The sequence below is a fragment of the Dermacentor albipictus genome, chromosome 1 (genome assembly GCF_038994185.2).
Source record: "Dermacentor albipictus isolate Rhodes 1998 colony chromosome 1, USDA_Dalb.pri_finalv2, whole genome shotgun sequence".
Taxonomy (NCBI): Eukaryota; Metazoa; Arthropoda; class Arachnida; order Ixodida; family Ixodidae; genus Dermacentor; species Dermacentor albipictus.
The window spans coordinates 323,417,728-323,436,980 of record NC_091821.1 but is presented as its reverse complement, the minus strand read 5'-3'; the positions used below and the strand labels follow the sequence as shown (position 1 = coordinate 323,436,980).

Here is a 19,253-nt window from a genome sequence, read left to right as displayed (position 1 = left end):
TTATAACAGCTGTGTCTTACCAGTACTCACGTACGGGGCAGAAACCTGGAGGCTTATGAAAAGGGTTCTACTTAAATTGAGGACGACGCAACGAGCTATGGAAAGAAGAATGATAGGTGTAACGTTAAGGGATAAGAAAAGAGCTGATTGGGTGAGGGAACAAACGCTAGTTAATGACATCATAGTTGAAATCAAGAAAAAGAAATGGGCATGGGCAGGACACGTAATTAGGAAGGAAGATAACCGATGGTGATTAAAGGTTCAGACTGGATTCCAAGGGAAGTGTAGCAGAGGGCGGCAGAAAGTTAGGTGGGCGGATGAGAAGAAGAAATTTGCAGGGACAACATGGCCACAATTAGTACATGACCGGGGTAGTTGGAGAAGTATGGGAGAGGCCTTTGCCCTGCAGTGGGCGTAACCAGGCTGATGATGATGAAGGTGCCTTAATTTGCCTCCCAAAGCACTCTTCATGGCTTTTTAACTTTACTAAATCCTTCCTTGGTGAACGCATGGTGTTCGTCAGAGTTGGGACGGTTACCGAAGGGCCTTTCCCTCTAGGTAGTCTCGGCAAAACCCAAGGATTGGTGCTGTCCCCCTGCTCTTTCATATCACTATGGACAGGCTCCCTGAGAGGTTGGCTGGCATCCCAGATGTCAGGCATGTCATCTATGCGGACGACATCACTATCAGGGTCCCCGGAGGGTCGCTAGACAGATTAGAGGAAACCTTACAGGCAACTTAACATCACAGAGGATTTCCTCGTTAGCACAGGGTTGACGCTCTCTCCCAAAGTCAGGCCTACTCCTGTACAGAAAATCATATAATGAGAAGCCAACAAACAGACTCCATAGGGGAAAGACAACATGGGGAAATTACTTGTACTTGTAAATTCAATTAGCAAGTACACGCTTCCCCTATGTTGTCCTTGGCATCTTTGTTTGTTGGCTTCTCATGGTACGATTCTTAAAGAAAATCGAGCCCCTAGGTTAATCCCCTTTCTTCTCGTCCTGTACAGGAAGAGAGACAGTGAGCTAAAACTAAAGGATTAGCACCACTGGACTCGCTTCCTATTTCAGAGTTGATTCTGTTAAAGTCTTAGGGCTAACTTAATTCCAAAGGGTGTAATAGAGAAGTCCTAAGTTGTCTAACAGGACAGGCAATGTGTTCTAAAACTCACTGCTCGGGTATCTAGCCGAAAGAAAGGATTAAGGGAGGACAATCCCATACGGGCCTTTCAGACGTTCTTCCTAAGTCGCGTATCTTACCCTGCACCTTATTCAGAATGGACATGAGCTAGAAAAGCTAAGCTTGACTCTCTCCTTCGAATGGGACTCAAGAGGGCCATTGCTCTGCCACATGTCGGCTAGCACGGAAAAGCTGATGGCCCTGGGAATTCACAATAGTACTGATCAGATTATTAAAGCACTTTGCATAGCCCGAATCACTCGGCTCTCTGCCACTAAACCTGGCCTTAAAATACTGGAGGAGGCCGGCACTGAACCCTGGTATAGCACCTAACACACTAAATCTCTCAGCAAAGATAACAGGTCTCACTTCGTAACAAACTCTATACCCCGTAACATCCATTCCATGTATAACGTGGGCCGGAGGAATGCACGTGCAAGGGCAATCCTACAAAATGTACACCAACACAAACCAGATGCACTCTTTGTTGACGCAGCATAGTATCCCACAGGGGAAGGATCCCAGAGGGAAAAATTCACGCAGCTTCTGTAAGGGTCAAGATGTCCCATGTGGTGGAGGAGGCTGCTATCGCTTTAGCTATTAATAGTCGTAGCCTTTATACACTGGGGCTCACGCTTGACCATCTGCTCCTTCTCGTCCGGACTGGTAGCGGAAACAAGTAATATCCTTCGGGATCAGGACTTCACTGTCAGAAGTGAAGAGCAGGGATATCACCACATTTCATGGTTCCCTGTCCACTTAAGGGATATCAGTGGACCAATAGGATTAACCCGAATGAGGCTGCCCACAGGTCTGCGCGTGACCTCACGAACCATGCAGCCGAACCTGGGGCCTCAGAAATTCCCATAGATATAGGAAAAGACCCGCTCCATACACATGGAGCTAAGTGGAACATGACGTTACCACTTACTATATAGCTGTAGAACCTTTCCCCTGTCACACCCCAAGCTTGACAGGGCACATGCCTCTACACTTAGAATGCTACAGACTAGATCTTACCCTACTCCTCGCTTAATGTACTTAATCGATCAGGAAAACTCACAGGGATGCCGCAATTGCGGATGCGAATGTTGTAACTTAACACATGCTCTGGCTGTGCCCAGCCTTAGAGGCCACTTCGAACCAAGGACTCCTGGAAATCCGCCCTCAAGTGTCCAGAACATCAACAACTTGAGGCTGTCCAGAAGGCCCACAATGTTGCGGTGGGTCTCGGTCTGCCAGTCCCGTCGTGGGTAAAACCAACGGCTCATCCCGGGTCCCCCTAGACGTGACCTCTTCAGGACCTCAATTAAGTTCTTGTCATGTCATGTTCATGGGCATCTTTTTAGCATCTAAACTACAGTCTAATGCAATTTCGAAAGTACACTAGTTCAATGGAGCAGCTCGATATGTGCTGTGCACACACCTTTATCCCGGAACAGGTCCTTGATGTCGGTCCACTTGCAATCAAAAGGCACATTGGCAACATACACACGCCGGTCAGAGGGTGCCCGAGACCGTCTATCAGGGCGCGAGTCTGACCTCCTGCGGTTGCGGCTTGAATCGCGGTCCCTGTCATAGTCCACTGGAGACCGTGACCGAGACCTGTAGAAACTGTTGCAAAGAAGGCACGAATTCTGTATCACTGAATACTACCTGAAACCAACACTGAATGTTGCAGCAATTTATTAAGTTTATGAATGTTTAACACTTTCAAGTTTGCTGAATGCGTAGGTTACACCTTCCAAGAACCACAAACAAAATACAGAATATGGCACGCAGAAAAATACAGATCAAGGCTCAATTGCACAAGTACAAGACAGCAAGGCAAAAGTGTAGATTTTTGGCCTGAAAGGAAATCGCTGTCCCACGCTTACACTACAGCGTAGGCAAGTTCTTTGGCACAAAATAAGACCACGCTGCGTAAGCGTGGCTCCGTTTTAACCTTTCCGTTAAAGCCTAGTCAAGGCGCTAACATGCACGGATTATTGACTTGTGCCTTGTTTTCTAACGCTATCACAGAAATGCCAACGTTCCTGTGTTAAATACGTAATCTGAGCTTACTACATTTATTGAATGTAAGGACGGCAGCACGCAGCGTCTCGATGGCGAAATCGAGACCCCGGGTGGACGCGACCTTGAATGCTCAAGTGTCTACTTTTACGGCACGTGGAACTGCATAAAACGAGCAATGTAACGCAAGCTTTCCTGTTTGCTATAATCTGCGCATGGCAACCATCGTTGCACTTAAGGCGTCATCGATACGATACCGAACTACCGGCAATGCCTAATCATGCAGTTTGTACTGAACAAAAACTACATATTACCACATTTTATTTTTTGACGACTCTTTACCATAAAAAGTAACCGAATTCACCTCCTTACAGATTTATGCGGATAAGGGGTGTGCAAAAACGCCCTTCAACCGTTTTCAAAAGCTCCCAAGACACATTTCAAAAGCTTCTACAAGCCTTACAAACTTCTCAGATGCGACACGTCAGCGTCGTTACGTGTGCGCGCTGCGACTGGCCAATTATTTAAAAGCTCATATTTTGATGATCGCGACCTCAGCGCAAGATGAACAGCAGGGTTCCAGCGGGCGCAGATGGCGTTAAAATGGCGCCACGTTTTTCCATTGTTCACAGGGAAACCTTTACGACCGCCGGCAGAACCGGTCCGAAGCAACAAAGAGAAAATTCGAACAGACCTAAATACACAACAAAAACGTGAAGCTATCCAACAAGCTTAGTACATTTGATCACGTGAAATATTGCAACAAGAAAACTGTCACATATTCAATAAATACCGGTTCATTTTCGACGCAGCTTCGCTGGGAGCCGGCATGAACACGTAGGACTAACGATAAAAAGAACTGCGCGTGCGCACGAGGCGCCGCGCGTTAAGTCGAAGCGCCAAGACCACAGAACGAAGATCGCTTCATAAGCGTGAAAATTAAAAATTGGATTAAATAAAAACGAATCACGCAAAAAGGAGCTGAAAGTGCTCTTTCAATCACTTGAGTGCCACAATTTTAGCCGCATAGATGTAACAACCCGCTACATCAAAAGCACACGCTCCAGAACTACGGTCTCGAGTCTCGAAATAAAGAGTTCGGTATATAGCTCAATTAAACATAGCATTGCGCTAACATAACGAGTCGTACGCGTTCACAAACAACCTTTATCAAGCAAAAACCGACGAATTTGCGACAAACAAGTGAAAATCGAATCGGGTGCTACCGATTCTGCTCAAACAGTGGCGCGCAGTACAAATCGAACGTAGGCATACTTACCCCTTGCCATTTTCACCAGAGCCGTTCTGATTCATGCTGTACGTGACGGTAATATAGACTCCTAAGAACACCAAGTATTAAATACTGCAGCGCAGTGCGAAGGATCAGAAAGACCAAGACGAATAGCAATGCGATCCGACGCAGCCGATTTCGCCAAACTACAAATGTCGCAGCTGACGGTGGAGGCCGTGGAAACTGGAAGACACAGCTGCACAGTTGCGCACCTAATAAATAAAAAAAACCTTTAAACGATAATTTTTTTTATGTAGGGTCACATAATGCCGAGTATTCGATACAAAGCAATTTTTAGTACAACATAAAGAAGGTATGATGCACCTAATACATTTAGACACTGCCCACGCTACCGCGTTTGCAACCTATTATTCTCTATGACCTAGCAACAACGGCCGAAGCCACGCCGAAGGTGTTCTGTGGTGGAAGGTCTTTTTCGTTCTTCGGTGTAGCCGAGCATCACAGCAGAAAAAAGAGGGAAAGAAACATGTGCGCGCTCTTTGCGATAAAGACATGCTTCCACGCTCGTAAATTTTCACCGTTCTTTAGAAGGAGCTCGACGTCAACTATTTTCGCGCTTTCGTCTGGTTCAATACGGAGTGCATTAGCTACAGTCAGGGTCTCTGGTCCGCACGCCGCAGCTGTGCTTCGTCGCATCGCAAACCTGAAGCAACCGATACCGCGAAAAGCTCTTTTGCGGAGACTCGTGCACCCTTGCTCGGGCGTTCATCTCGACACTGCTATTGTGCTGTGGTTTCCATGTGCGAATTACTTGCAAGCAGATTCTACCGGGCGTAACCTTTAGTTAATAAACAGTACCGCCCTTGAACTATAAAGTGCTCAAATACAGTTAAGGTCAACAGACATTGAAGCCAAGGAAAGCATAGAGGAAATTAACAGTTTTTAATAGGTGCGTAAAAATAACAAGAAAAATAAAAGTGAAAGAGAAAAAAAAGGAAACGGGTAATTTCACCTATACTTTGCTTGAATCTATTGTCTGTTGGCTTCATACGAGTGGCAGAAAAGAAAGGAATAGTCAAGTCAATTGGTCTCCTGGTATGTCTCGCTCAGTTACATTTAAATCGTACATATATGCATATATATATAAACAGTTCGTACATTTAATAAGACTGTGGGTATTGAGTTTCATTATAGTGATGTCATGCAAAATCCACCGATACGACTGAATCTAAGTGAGATTGCGGGATATATATATATATATATATATATATATATATATATATATATGTAAAGAGAAACCAACCAGAGGTAAATTTTGGAGGTGATGCTGGTGCTTCATCTCCATTTGTGCCCCCAAACTTTTCTTTTATGCCACAGAACATAAAAATTATGTATAAATTGGAAAGTCAGTTTCTCTGTCCCTTGTGTACGTATCATCTTCTGGACTGCTTTATACTGCTTAGAGTTTCAACTCAAGTTGCCCAGAAAGCAAGCTTGCCAAATGTTGGAGGTTGAAATACAATGTACTCAAATGTAGTATCTAAAATAAGGCTATGTAATAATAGGCAATAAATTTACTCCGTAGAGCAGGAAATACCCAAATTTCAAAAGTATATGAGTGGAGAAAAGTATTTAGTTACCTTCAAGATATTTTCTACATATGAGACTTTTAAACAAAGGAGACATGGTTCTGCATAAGTTCTTTGCTCTGTAAGGGGCTGAATTACCCAAAACTGTTGTTTGCCCTCCGAAGAAGCTGTAGTTCTGTGTCACTGAAGTGCTTTACTCTGAAACAAAGCAAGGGGCCAAATTACCCAATATTGCTGTTTGCCCTCTGAAAGAGCTGCTTTAAAAAAAAGTGTTAAGCAGCCTGCCCCTTGTCTTTTGGAGATATCATTGTTGAAGCCGAAAAGCTGCTTTTTGAATGCACTCAGCTGCGGGAAAAGCTCTGAAAGGCAGAGGTTCCTTTAAGTACTAATGTTACATCTTGATCCTCACTATCATATCCAATGTAGCAGCGTGGTTCTTGCACAGCTGCCTTTTCACTGTTGTTCAGTGCCAAGTTGTGGAAGGAAAAAAAAAGTTATTGTGCTAGACCGTGTTGCTTCTATCCAGTGGGACTCACTAGCTTGAAGTAATACATCAACGGCTTGCCTAATTTTCATGCGCTAATTTTTTGACAGACAGTATTGCAGTGGTCAGGAGCTTGTCGTGTTGATGGCTATCATAATAATGATCTGTAAAATGCCAGTACACCTAATGGGTCAAGTACTTAGTGCACCTGCAGTGTCCCTCCGCCTGCAGCCAGTTAACCTTGGTTGGCATACCTTGGAAAATATATTAAGAGTATAAAATACCACCAGAAGGTATTTAAGTTACAGTAGTAAATACTGCCTTGCAAAAATATTTGTCGAATGCCAAAATACTCACAGAAGTATTTAAGGTATGCATAAGTCTGCCTGCCTGGCATGTACCATGCAGTTAACTATTTCATGTTTCGGTACAGCACCTCACAGTTACACTGGTGAAGACTGTTGTGAGCTACACGTCCATGGAGGTGTTGGAGTTGTCAACGCAGTATTGGGTGCCTTGTCGCACATTGAAGGCGTAAGACATGCAGAGCCAGGCGAGTTCACAAAGAGGTGGTACAAATTAACACAACACTATGCTTAAAATTAAGAGACAGAGAGAACTCTGTGCACTTCTTAATATCATCATCTTTATTTTCAGAGCTTTCATGAACGGCAAAATGGACCTAGCAGAAGTTGAAGGTTTGGCTGATTTGCTAAAGGCCGAGACAGAAGCCCAGAGGGTGCAGGCATTGGCACAGATGGAAGGTAGCCTTAGCAAGCTATACAAGCAGTGGACACATGATCTCAAAATGGTATATGTTTCATTGCCTCATACAAACCTTTTCATTGAGGTGTGAGAGCATGTCCTCTTTGTACTGTTGTGTGTGGGCGTAAAGTGTCACTGTTACTACTGCTTTTGAGCAGAGGCTCATGTAGGTGCACAGTCTCTGACTATGCATGCAATACCATAAAATCCTTCACCATGCAATACAATACCATGCAATGCCAGAGCAAGCTATAGCACAGGCCGACCTCTCTGCCATTCTGTAAATAAATTGTTCTCTCTTGCCCTTGCCATGAATTCTAGAAATGCCACCCCCCCCCCCTTAAAAAAAAGAGCTCCTGACACGGGGAAGGGCAGCATTCGACCTTGAGCTTAATTGTAAATTCAATTACACACATACAATTTGGAGTTTAAGATGTAGTTTGTGGCTGGTAACACAATTTGAACTCCAAAAGAACTATGAAAAAAAATTCTTGTATGAGATAAATTGAACAATTGTAACATTATAATTGCTTCATATGTTGCTCACCTTCTTCTTACATTGAGTTTTGCAGGGAAATTGAGTGTTTATTGAACATGCTGATTGATGAAAACAGGAATATTCTCTAATATGTACACTATTGCCTTTTATCATTTTTCTGCAGTGTTCTAATCTTTATATAAAATTTCATGTAAGCATTATGTATGTATATCATGTTTTGTTATATACCCATTTAGTCCTTACTGTGACACTCCCCTTATCCAATACCTCATACGAGGCCTGTAGGAAAATGCTAAATAAATAATAAATAAATAAATAAATAAATAAATATAGTGACATCAACATTATCGACCCTGACAGTCAGTATTGCCTTGAGTACATGTGCACTTTTCTTAGCTGAAATTTTTCTCACCAATTCATAATCCAACACGATGTGAACTAAGCAGATCTAACACTTTAATAAACCACATCCTGTCCAGCTTGCCTACTGGTAATACCATGGCTGGAGTTGTGGGCTGTGATTAACCAACTATTATCCTATATTTTCTCGCACACGTTCCGTAACATCTTGTCTGCCTAGAAAAAACATTAGGTCATCCATTGATTCAAACAAGTTTATTCACATGATTCGTGTGATTGACTGGGTTGATGTACTTCAGGAACAATCTGTAGAAAAAGCTTTTGAATCTTTCTCTGCGAAGATACCAGAGTGCACAAACTTTTGCACATGTAACACTACTGTGATGCAATGGTTTAGTTCACCAAGAAGTGTTGCATCAGTAACTGTTTAATGCGGTCTATAGTAAAAGAAATATTATCTTCATAACGAGCTGAAAGCACAGCCATTCAATAACGCATTGCGGTCACGATTGAAAACATACTCAAATGTTCTTGCAGTCACTCTAAATGAGGCTAAATGTATGAGAACAAAATCAGGCGAAATGAAAATGACACCAGGTGAAACAAACAATTAGATATTAGATAATTTCTAAAGACTAATAGTAGGGGCTGAAAATTGCATATAGTAAGGTCACTTACAATTCAATTAATTTCACCGACCCTAAAGATACAGCTAACATTTTCAGTAACCATTTCGGTGCTGTAGGTGATGTACAGCGTTAATCAACTTTACCTAGTACCAAGTAGCAACCATTTATCTTATTTGTACCTTACAACATCACAAGAAGTGTGTAGTATCATAACATCTCTTAAAACGACTAGTCCTGACCTCAATCTGATCCACTCATCGAACGTCAAGCTTGTGTCTCAAGAAATTTCACCAATATTAGCAGATATAGTAAAATTATTTAAGGATGGTGTGTCTCTCGCCTCAAAGCAGGCAAAGTGATCCCAATCATTAAGAAAGGTGATTGTGAGTTCATGAATAATTATCATCTTATTTAGATTTTGGATTTCTTTAAGAAAGTCATAAAAAATTGAGAATATAGGTGGTTAACTGCTTGCTTATCCAAATTTAAGCTTTTATCTTCCTGATCAATTTGGTTTTTAGAGAGGGTTTGTCAACAGAACTTGCACTCGTTACATTTACTGACAAAGTTAAATTAGCCATACATGAAGGCCTATTAGTCTGCCCTCTCTTTATTGATTTTACTAAGGCATTGATACAATTAACCACTTCATTCATCTACACAAAGTAGAATATGATGCCATTCCTGGCCCATCTTTGCAGTTAATTTGTGAGTACCTAACAGACTGACCAGAAATAGACCAAGTGAATGGTTTCTTCCCTTCACCGAAAATTATTAATCACAGATCAAAACTAGGGCCATTGTTATTTCTATTATTCATTATTGACATGCCACAAATACTAATGCTTGCCCACTGATAACACCACTAGTTTCACATTCGACACAAATTATTTCGTGCTGAAAACAACTTAACAATGATTTTGATAATGTTCATTTGTGGTGTATGAAAAACATGTTACACATTAATCCATCAAAGACAACATTTATGGTATTCTCTGCAAACATCATTCATACATTGCTTGGTGGTGTCACTTAACAATCACATAATTAAAAAAATCTAAATCAACAAAATTTCTAGGTGTTATTTTAGATGAGCACCGAAAATTCCACTGCCATGCCTAATCCCTCATTCAAGATATTTCCTTAGGTATTCACATTACTGTGATAACATGCCCGTTTTCTCCATCAAGCATGCTCTTGTCTCTGTATTACATGTATATACACAGTTATCTTTCCTACTGCCTTTCATCATAGGGTAATGCATACTTCACACATCTAAAATAGCTAGAAGTCTTACAAAAGCAGGCGCTATGACTGATGACATTTCACCCGCTTTAATCTTGATCTGCTCCCATTTTTTTCCCCTAAACCTTCTACCTATGTGCATGTTATTCAATAACAGGCTGTTACTAATTATGTTTTGTCTCATAAAGACTAAGTATTTAAGGTTTTACTAGCACTAGTATCGTTAATATTAATAACATGGTTTTGAGCACATCGTTATCTACTCCTTCCTAAAATTCCAACTGGTTATAGGAAATTTAGTGTCATGTTTTTAGGTATATCACTGTGGAATGCAATCCCATCTGATAACAAGGCATCCCCATTTCAATTCTTCAAGGGTAAACCTAAGGAATAATATATTGACAGAATACCTAACTTATAGTATTGCTTAAATAGTATAATAAATATTCATAAGTATATATGCATTATATCGTTGATTTTTCTTTTGTTGCTGTAAATTATACTTCTGTACATTGCTTGTTCCACATTCTACCACTCAATTTTGTTTTCGGCATGTCCCCCCCCTCCCCATTGTTGGTAAAGAGCATGTGCTTTGTATGATATGTTAGCTGCTACTGCTTGCAGCAGTTGCACTAAAGGCCATTTATTTCCTGTTAGGAGGCCCTCCCGACAATTGTTACTTCGAGACCTCCGATTGTGTATTTATATTTCCCTGTGCCTATGTACCATACTAATGAAATAAATAACATTGAAATACTAAAAAGAAAAATTTGCGGTGGTACCCTCTCACTGGAGGGACATTCCAAAACTTTTTGTCAGAGTCTTGCAAGCACTTATTAATGTTGATTCCTGGATAATGGTCACCCATCGTAATTTCTGTGCCTTTTATGTCTTTCAGTGCCTCGCAAATGTTGAAGCCTTTATTGACTTCAGTGAGGACCAGGGAATCGAAGAGACCATACTGGATTCTGGTATATTATGCACAGCTGACTACCTACAGGGATTTATTTCTAAATCATGGTCATTCCAGCCGCAGCACAGGCGGAGAAACTGGCTACAGAAATCCAGATTCATCTGCTGGACGGGCGGCGTGGTGAAAGACTACGAGATGGTGTAAAGGTTGCCATTATTGGCCGGACCAATGTTGGGAAGAGCAGCCTGTTCAACGCCTTATGTGAGTGGAGCAAAGTCTCACATAAAGCACAGTTATGGCTTGTTCTACCACAGTGCGCATATTTTCACTGCTAGATTATCAGACCCATAAATTGTAGACAGCAGCCTCTCATTGTGACAGCCATTAATGGGCTTGATCAAACACTGGGATGATGTGGAAGCTACGAAATGGACCTCATTATGCCATCCATATTCTGTTCTTGTACAAAATTTAATGAAGGTTTCAGTTACTTTTGTTCACGCAACTGTTATTTCAAGGACGGCCGAGATTGTGACCACTGTGCATGTGCGTTCACCTATTTGACCTCGTACTGGAGGGAAAGATATTAAATAAAAAAACATGCTGAAGCTTATTGTTTATTGTTTACTTATTGTTTGCTTGTGAAATATGTCTAAACACAGAAAAGATTTTGTTTTTTTCAACGAACAGGTCAGAGGGATGCAGCCATAGTATCACCCATTGCAGGAACAACCAGAGATGTAATTGAGAGCACACTGGAAATTGGTGGTTACCCTGCTGTATTCTCCGACACTGCAGGCCTTCGCCACAGTAATGACCCTGTTGAATGTGAAGGAATTCTGCGTGCCCAACACTGGTATGAACAGCTAACAATCTCTTGCTGTTATGTTTGAGAGCTCTTTAGCTAGGTTCAGTTATGTGTGCATTTGCTTATTTTGTTCAGTGATGGTCTACCTGGCTTAGTGGCAAAAAAAAAAAAATAAATGTCCACGGCTTAAATGTAGAAGTAAATGTTAAGATTTGCCAACTGTTGTCACATTATAACATAAGATAACATTAACAACCATTGAAGCCAATTAAGAAAAGCTTGAAAGATCAGAAAAAAGAGAATTCTCTGATTTTTCCCTGGGCTTCCATGTCTGTTGAACCCATATAGTTGCTTCATCATACACTTCAAATAGACATTGAATGCAAAGTTTCACTAGGAATCTTGCAATAGAAATATACAGCTCTTTCGGAAACAAAATTTATGGTGAACTGCTTTAGATTCATTTTACCATTTATGATCTAAACTTCGAATAGAGTGGTGGCAGGAAATATTTGGAGCAAATAGTATCCCTTCAATATAAACTCTCTGCATCGCCCTGAATGTGCCATAATTTAGAGCCCGTGATTACAGTGCAGTGTAACATTGATTTCAGGGCAGCTAATGCGGACCTGGCACTCATAGTGGTGGAAGCGAGGGAATTGCTTCAACTCAAGCCCACAACTGATTTCATTGACGACCACCTGAAGGAACTAGGTGTAGAGTCATGTGCTCAGCACCGCCTCATCATCTTCAACAAGCTGGATCTTTTGTCTGAGGATGAGCAGGTCGCAGTTGAGCAGCATGCTAAGAGCATGTGCGTTGACAACTGCTTCACTTCGTGCACAACACAGCAAGGCATAAGTGACCTAGTGAAGATTCTTGGGGGACATCTTGAAGACTTGTGAGCTTAGATTTTTTCTTATTGTTATTAGGGACATAATGCTAAGGTGGTGTGTGCAGATTTATCAGGCTGAGGCTTTGGGAAGTGTTATCAACAATATATGTACTACTGGGCCAGTGCTTGTAGGACCATTAGAATATTCCACAAGATCAGTTTGCCACTTTTGATGTTCTAGTCCATGCTGATACCTTGGCCTTTTTATAGTGTTGCATTGAGTGCTATCACCATTATTAGGATCATTTGACTGTTAGAGCAAATGACATTTGCAAGATGTTGACTTGTAAGAAAGAGAGGCATGGCATGTTTGTTTATGCTTGGCTGGACATTGTGAATGCTGTACGGAACCAAGATAAGCATGGCACCAATGATGAAAGGGGAGGGACAAGTAATCAAATAGTAGCTATGCTGACTAAAGGTGTTCCAAAAATTTCTGCCGTTACTGCTTAATACATGGTGCTTCAGCAAATCATAATGCAAAAAAAAAGAAAAGTTGAACAGACATGTCAACTATTGCAGAAATAAAAAGAAATATTTCATCATTATGTGCCACAGCATGAAAACGTTTTGAGTTACACCCGGCGACAACTGTCTGTGGCAGGACAGCCAAAGCTACTGAGCCGAAGCACATACTTTATTACTGCACATCAGCATGTAGTCCGCGAATGCAAGCAACTGGAAGCTATGTAGTGCACAACAATTTGTTCGATTTATTTGATAATAAAAAAAACTCGGTTAGAAAAAAAGATTTCCGTTACTTGCTGTTGCTGGTTTTCGCTTTCTGGTGTCCGTGTCTGGTTCTCCTGGTCCTGTAAAGCACCAGCGAAACGTCAGCGCTACTCGGCATAGTAACACAAAAGCCGAAGCCCTGCATGCGCGAGTGCATGCACTGCTACAGAAAGTTCTCATTAGGTGTAGTATATTATCTAAGCATTTCCAGACTGGCAGCGTTTGTCGCTCAAAACTAAAGTAGCCTATAAAAAGCACAGCTTTTACCTCTTGATTATTTTGTCTTACCCCTTCTCACCGGACCTGAACATTGCTCACATGTCGCTCCCATTCCTGAGATAGAATTTTTGCCAACACCGCTGCCCACATGCAGTTACCATGCATCAATATTGGCTATTTTTGTGATGAGGTGTCTAAAAAGATAAGCTGCTTGTGGCTTATCATGCTAATGATGATGTATAATTGCACTCTCAAATTACTGGAAATCATATTCTTTAGTCCTACAGCATCACTTGCTAGAATTCCATGCAATCTGTAGCACTGAACTATGCCTTGTCATTGCCAGCATTCAGCAGAAGCAGCATGTTTATTTTATTTCTTTAAACACCCTCCCTTCTGTCCACCAGGTCATTTTTCTTTGAATGCATTAGAACCATATTATAACGCATTTGTACCTCACATGAAAGTAACTTCATTTGGTGCTTGCTTTGCAAAGTGGCATTTGCAAGTTTATCTTGCTTAGGATTCTGGGTTCCTTTTATTGGAGTACTTATTTTGATCCGTGAGTAAACAAATATTTGCTTCACTGCAATTTGTTTTACATCAAATCTTCAGAGGTGGGCGAATATCAACCTTTTCGAATATGTATCGAATATGAATCGTGAGTATCAAATATTGAATTGAATACTAAATAGCCAAACACAGATGCATATATTTGCAGTGGGAATATATACTTCGCTGTAATTAGGTACCACCCCTGTACTGCTGACTAGTTAAAATAGGGACAACCATCTATCACGTACAATTAGGATCATCTTTAAACGCAATATCCCTAATTGTCATTAAAATAAATGCACTAATATCTACTCAACATCTTCAGAGCCTTGTTGCAAACAAGCTCTCCAAGAATGTAAATGGCTGCTGTATGACTACCTTTCCAAAAACACTAAATAAATGGTTGTTGAAAATAGGTAAAAAGTTGTGGAAAAAGAAAAAAGAAAAAGCTGCTGAAGTACTTGTGTGCCATAGACACATGTAACAGGGCACATTGCAAGAAAAACATGATTGGTAGCGCAAAAGATAAAACTGCGACATGACTAGACTACAAGAAACACTAACCCCCGTATTCAGAAATGCAACTTAAGTTGAAGCCCATGCTTGACTTGATCCGAGTGACGCCTATCGGGAACGCGCCGAAAAAAACGCAGTGAGCGTCTTTGGGCACGTTAACGCCAGGCGTCATCTAAATCAAGTCAAGCATGTGCTTCGAATTAAGTTGCATTTCTGCATACGGGGGTAAATTACAGACTACAAGCAAAACTCACTGGTTGTCATGTAGGCCTCTACTGCCAAACCAAAAACAAAGCTTCATTACCCATTTTGTTTCTGCATTGCTTTGAAAACTTTTGTCATTATTTCACTTCCGATAATTTGTGATACTTTGCTTAGCAGACGAACAGTAACCTGACTTCAACAGTCAGATGTTGTGAAATATATGGTTAGTTTCGATATTCGAAAATACTGAATAGTTAGATTTCAAATATGAATAGTTAGTGTGTAATATTCAATTTGTACGCCTACAGATATTGCATATTCAGTTTCGTTACAGCCGTAAAGAACTAGCTGATATAGAGCATATCCAACCAGATTTTATATTTACTTTGTCATATCCTATAATATATTATGTATGTGTTTGTTATATTGAGGTCTGAGTGCATTTTGTTAATTTCAAGTAGTCTGAAAACAGTGAACCATCAGCAAAACATCTGCATGGCAGTCTCCTAGATGTAGTAATGATGTCATACACATAAGGGCAGAGCTTTTATGTGTGCTTGTAGCATTTGCTATCTCATACTGTTCTTAGCATCTGAAGCAGGCGAAGATAAGTATATCATTTTGGAAGTTTCAGAGTGTTATAGTTTCGATTAGCTGATTAGAAACATATTTCTTCGCAGCTCGTTATAGCCCCAACAGTCTTCCCCAAAAGGTTGCGGAGCTTTTGCCTGCATTGCTCCCAACTTGTCAGCTCCGCTTTGTGGATCTCAAACCACACCTACACCATGCCTTTCAAGTAGAAAATCACGTTGGTCAACATAAAGGTCTGGCCCCACCTATTGTGTGTGCTGATGCACTTGTTTATCTGGAGCAATCTTTGATGTCAAGGTATCAGTACCTGAAAACATTCCACAGTTGCGAGGTTGAGACAAGAGTACTGTCGGCATTGTGGTCGCTTTTGCTGCAGCGTCTCCATCAGTCAGCATGTTGCTGGTGGCCAGGCTACGTTCACTTTGGAGCTCTGTGTTGCATCAGATTTACCCAGTACCTCAATGTGGCACAAGGAATAAGCAAACACGTAAATCTATTTAGATTATTTCCAAGACAAGGGCAGAACAGGCAAGACCTTAACATTGTCGTTTTCAGCACAAAGCTCATGCTCTCCTTCCTCGATGTTGCACACAGCATTGTAATGGTACGAATGGAGGCTCGCGATGCACTAGGCATAGGCACAGTGTGTTAGTAAGTTTACTTGCTCAGAAACAAGGTGCCACACGACTCGGCAATTCGGCATTAGTGGACAGGACACAGGGAAGAATGTGTAGTGAAGGTGTCTCTTAGTTGTGTGAGCCTCAAACCCAATATTTGCTATTTAAACAGTTTCTCTCTCTGTGCCCTGTGTTACAGATGTGGCAAGCCAGCAGACTTGAGCCCCACTTTGACTCGGGAGAGACACAGAAGGCATCTGGACCAGTGCTTGAAGCATCTGAAACTGTTCAGCACAGAGGTGCGACACGACTCTGTCATAGGTGCCGAGCACTTGAGGATTGCACTTTCTAACCTGGGCAGAATAACGGGCCGGGTTTTCACAGAGGAAATACTTGATGTTATATTCAGAGATTTCTGCATAGGAAAGTAACTTTGTATGGTGGCGTGTTCACAAGCTGTGGCAAACAGGAGGAGGACAATAAATTGAGTATATATACAAAAAGAAGGTTGTGTACGATGCTTTAGGTGCATGTTAAAGAACCTGAGGTGGTTGAAATTATTCTGGAGCCTTCCCACTATGGCATCTTTGACTGTGTATTCCTTTGAAACATTTGGTCATATTTAATTTTAATACTGAGTTAACTTTTGGGAACTATAGCAGTCTGTAGCTGTTAGATTGTGCTATATTACATTGCATACAGTAATATTGTACAGAGCTCAGATACGTTAACAGGAATGCACGAATGCATGCCCGAAGCGTAAGTCAAGATACAGTGCACTCTCTCAGCCACTCATCACTACATACAGGTGCGGACAATTTGGTCTGGCCACACTGTGCGATGATGCTTGCCGTACTGAGATAGTTTTGCATCTGTTTTATTTTCCTTGATTTGAAAATGAGAAAACAAAAAGAAAAGGAAAAGGCTAAACAATCACAGTAAGGTAAGCATCCTTGCACCTTGGGGGCACACCGGACGTGTGCGCCTGTCTTTGGCGGTGACTGGCTGATGGGGCGCAATGTACCTTCAGTTATGCTTTGGCCATGCATTCACACATTCCTGTTATCTGAGCTCTTCTTGCTTTTCTTTGTTCACATTAGGAATCTTTGCTGCCAAAATTATCCCATAAAAATCAATCTTCCATCTCTTGTGATCGTCTGTTGAGTTCCTCATTGTGGGTCAGTGCTTGAGACAAGATGTCTCTTTTTAAAAGCTACATGTCCAGAGACGTTTATGCGCACTACAGCGGCCCAGGAACTATGGCATCCTGCTGCCAAGCACAAGTGCACAAGTTGGATATCTGCCTGCAGTGGCCTCATTTCAATTTGGGTGCAATGCAAGACCACTTGTGCATTAAGCTGCAGCTACACATTAAACTTCTCCTCAAGGAATTATTGTGTACACATATTAAAAAGTCCGGCAGACACAACATGTGCAAAATTTATGTTACTATCTACTATTAGAAAAAACATGTTGGCACATTAAAAGCAATAAAGCCTCAACATTTACTGAATCGCCACGAGAGTTCAATTTGATTCCACTGTGTGGCATGTTTCTGCTGTCACGTGAAAACACGCTAGTGTAATCTGAAGACGTACGAGTCTGGAATGTTGTATTTCCAGAAAGACAGGCCAGTCGTAGTTTGTAGGTGCACATATAGGTGTTGTAGGTATTATAGAAGTGTGGCATGTTCTGGCTTTTACCTGGTCACTGTGAACACATCTGGAAGGTTTGATGACGCATATAAAAGGCACCGTTATTTAAGTACATTTAATGCGAGTTCATTCAATGCTCTGACAGGAAGAGAAAGAAGTGCCCAGGGCTCACCAGTGCTCTGGGCCTCTCGCTCTTATGCAGTTCTTTATAGTTTTGCCAGTTTCGTGAATGCACTTTCATCAAAGATGAGCAAGACGACGCTTGCACAACCAGCTGAACAGGGTCAGCTGTCTACTTTATCACTCATGTTTGAATTATTTGCCTTCGGAAGTTCAGACCAGCTTGATTCCTAGGAGAGCTCAATGCCGGAAGCTATATACTTTGACAATGAGTACACCATAGCCAAAGGCTATGGTGTGCTGGATGTTGAAGATGCAATGAATGTCGAGTGAGCCAGCTTCATCTAACCAGAGTGAGCAAGTGAGATGCTTGGCGGCGCAAAGCTCGAGAGGGTGAAGGAACAGTCAAGGGTTTGAAAGGAAGCGGATAAGAGTACTAACCCAGGCATCCTTGCGTTGCTCCGAAGCCATGTCACAGCCTGCTGAGAACGAAAGTACTGGGTCAACGGCAGAGAGGCAGGCATCGCTTTCAGTTGACACAGGCGAATGGGAAAGCGCGTCGGCATCGGTGTGCCGGCCAGACCTGTAGACAACGCGCACGTTGAAATCTTGCAACCGCAAAGCCCAGCGAGCTAATCGACCTGAGGGTTCCTTCAACGTGGACAGCCAACAAAGTGCGTGGTGGTCAGTAATACGTCGAAGGGATGGCCATAGAGGTAGGGTCGAAATTTACCAAGTGCCCAGATTATGGCCAAACATTCCTTCTCCGTAACGGAATAATTCTTCTCAGCTTTGGTGAAGGTGCAGCTTGCGTATGCAACGATGTACTCGTCGAATACAGATTTGCGCTGCACGAGCGCAACGCTGAGTTCAACACCGCTGGCGTCGGTGTGCACTTCAGTCGGAGCTGTCGGGTTGAAGTGACGCAGTATAGGCGGCGAGGTCAGTAGATGACGCAACTCTTGGAAGGCATCGTCACAAGCGGACGACCAGGCGTAGTCGTTCAAGTCGCTCCGTAGAAGCTGATTCAAGGGAGCGGTGATGGATGCAAAATTCCGAATGAAGCGGCGAAAGTAAGAACACAGGCCAAGGAAGCTGCGAAGTTCTCTTACGGAAGCAGGTTTGGGAAAATCAGCAACTGCATGGAGCTTGGTGGCGTCAGGAAGAATACCGTGTTTAGATACTAGATGGCCAAGGATGGTGAGCTGACTTGCACCAAAGTGGCATTTCTTCAGGTTGAGCTGAAGGCCGGCGGCAGTTAGGCATTGTAACACTTCCTCCAGCCTACAGAGATGGGTGGGAAAATCGGGCGAAAAAATAACCACATCATCTAAGTAGCACAGGCACGTTTTCCACTTGAGGCCACACAAAAGGTTGTCCATCATACGCTCGAATGTTGCGGAGGCA

The 19,253-nt window shown here is 42.1% G+C and overlaps 2 protein-coding genes across 4 annotated transcripts in view; one reads left to right on the top strand and one right to left on the bottom strand.

Moving 5' to 3' along the window:
- Window positions 1-4,649, bottom strand: part of rump (heterogeneous nuclear ribonucleoprotein rumpelstiltskin) — a 41,736-nt gene extending 37,087 nt beyond the window's left edge. For 2 of the 3 annotated variants that reach the window (XR_010569950.2, XM_065453191.2), the window contains exons 1-2: window positions 3,992-4,147; window positions 2,612-2,799 (exon numbers count right to left, since the gene is read on the bottom strand). Coding sequence is in view for 2 of the 3 variants with exons in the window: in XM_065453191.2 (XP_065309263.1) it covers window positions 2,612-2,799; window positions 3,992-4,029 (226 nt within the window). In the remaining variant the exon portion in view is untranslated. Of the gene's footprint in view, window positions 1-2,611; window positions 2,800-3,991; window positions 4,148-4,477 lie in introns of those variants that run through there. The other variant, XM_065453192.2, reaches the window with a different exon arrangement.
- A 189-nt stretch (window positions 4,650-4,838) lies between these two features.
- On the top strand, window positions 4,839-17,429 carry LOC135919394 (tRNA modification GTPase GTPBP3, mitochondrial). The gene is made up of 8 exons (XM_065453193.2): window positions 4,839-5,250; window positions 6,957-7,092; window positions 7,181-7,334; window positions 10,920-10,992; window positions 11,052-11,195; window positions 11,625-11,790; window positions 12,356-12,643; window positions 16,271-17,429. Exons 1-8 carry the CDS (start codon window positions 4,977-4,979, stop codon window positions 16,500-16,502), a joined length of 1,467 nt encoding a protein of 488 aa, XP_065309265.2. The 5' UTR covers window positions 4,839-4,976; the 3' UTR covers window positions 16,503-17,429.
- The last annotated feature ends 1,824 nt before the right edge of the window (window positions 17,430-19,253 follow it).

What these genes read in the sequence shown, in the direction of transcription:
- LOC135919394 (XM_065453193.2), top strand. Translation starts at nt 4,977, where the DNA reads ATGTGCGCGCTCTTTGCGATAAAGACATGCTTCCACGCTCGTAAATTT. An exon ending in TATTGTGCTGTGGTTTCCAT is followed by an intron (nt 5,251 to 6,956) that starts GTGCGAATTACT and finishes GTTTCGGTACAG; the next exon opens with CACCTCACAGTTACACTGGT. An exon ending in GGACACATGATCTCAAAATG is followed by an intron (nt 7,335 to 10,919) that starts GTATATGTTTCA and finishes TATGTCTTTCAG; the next exon opens with TGCCTCGCAAATGTTGAAGC.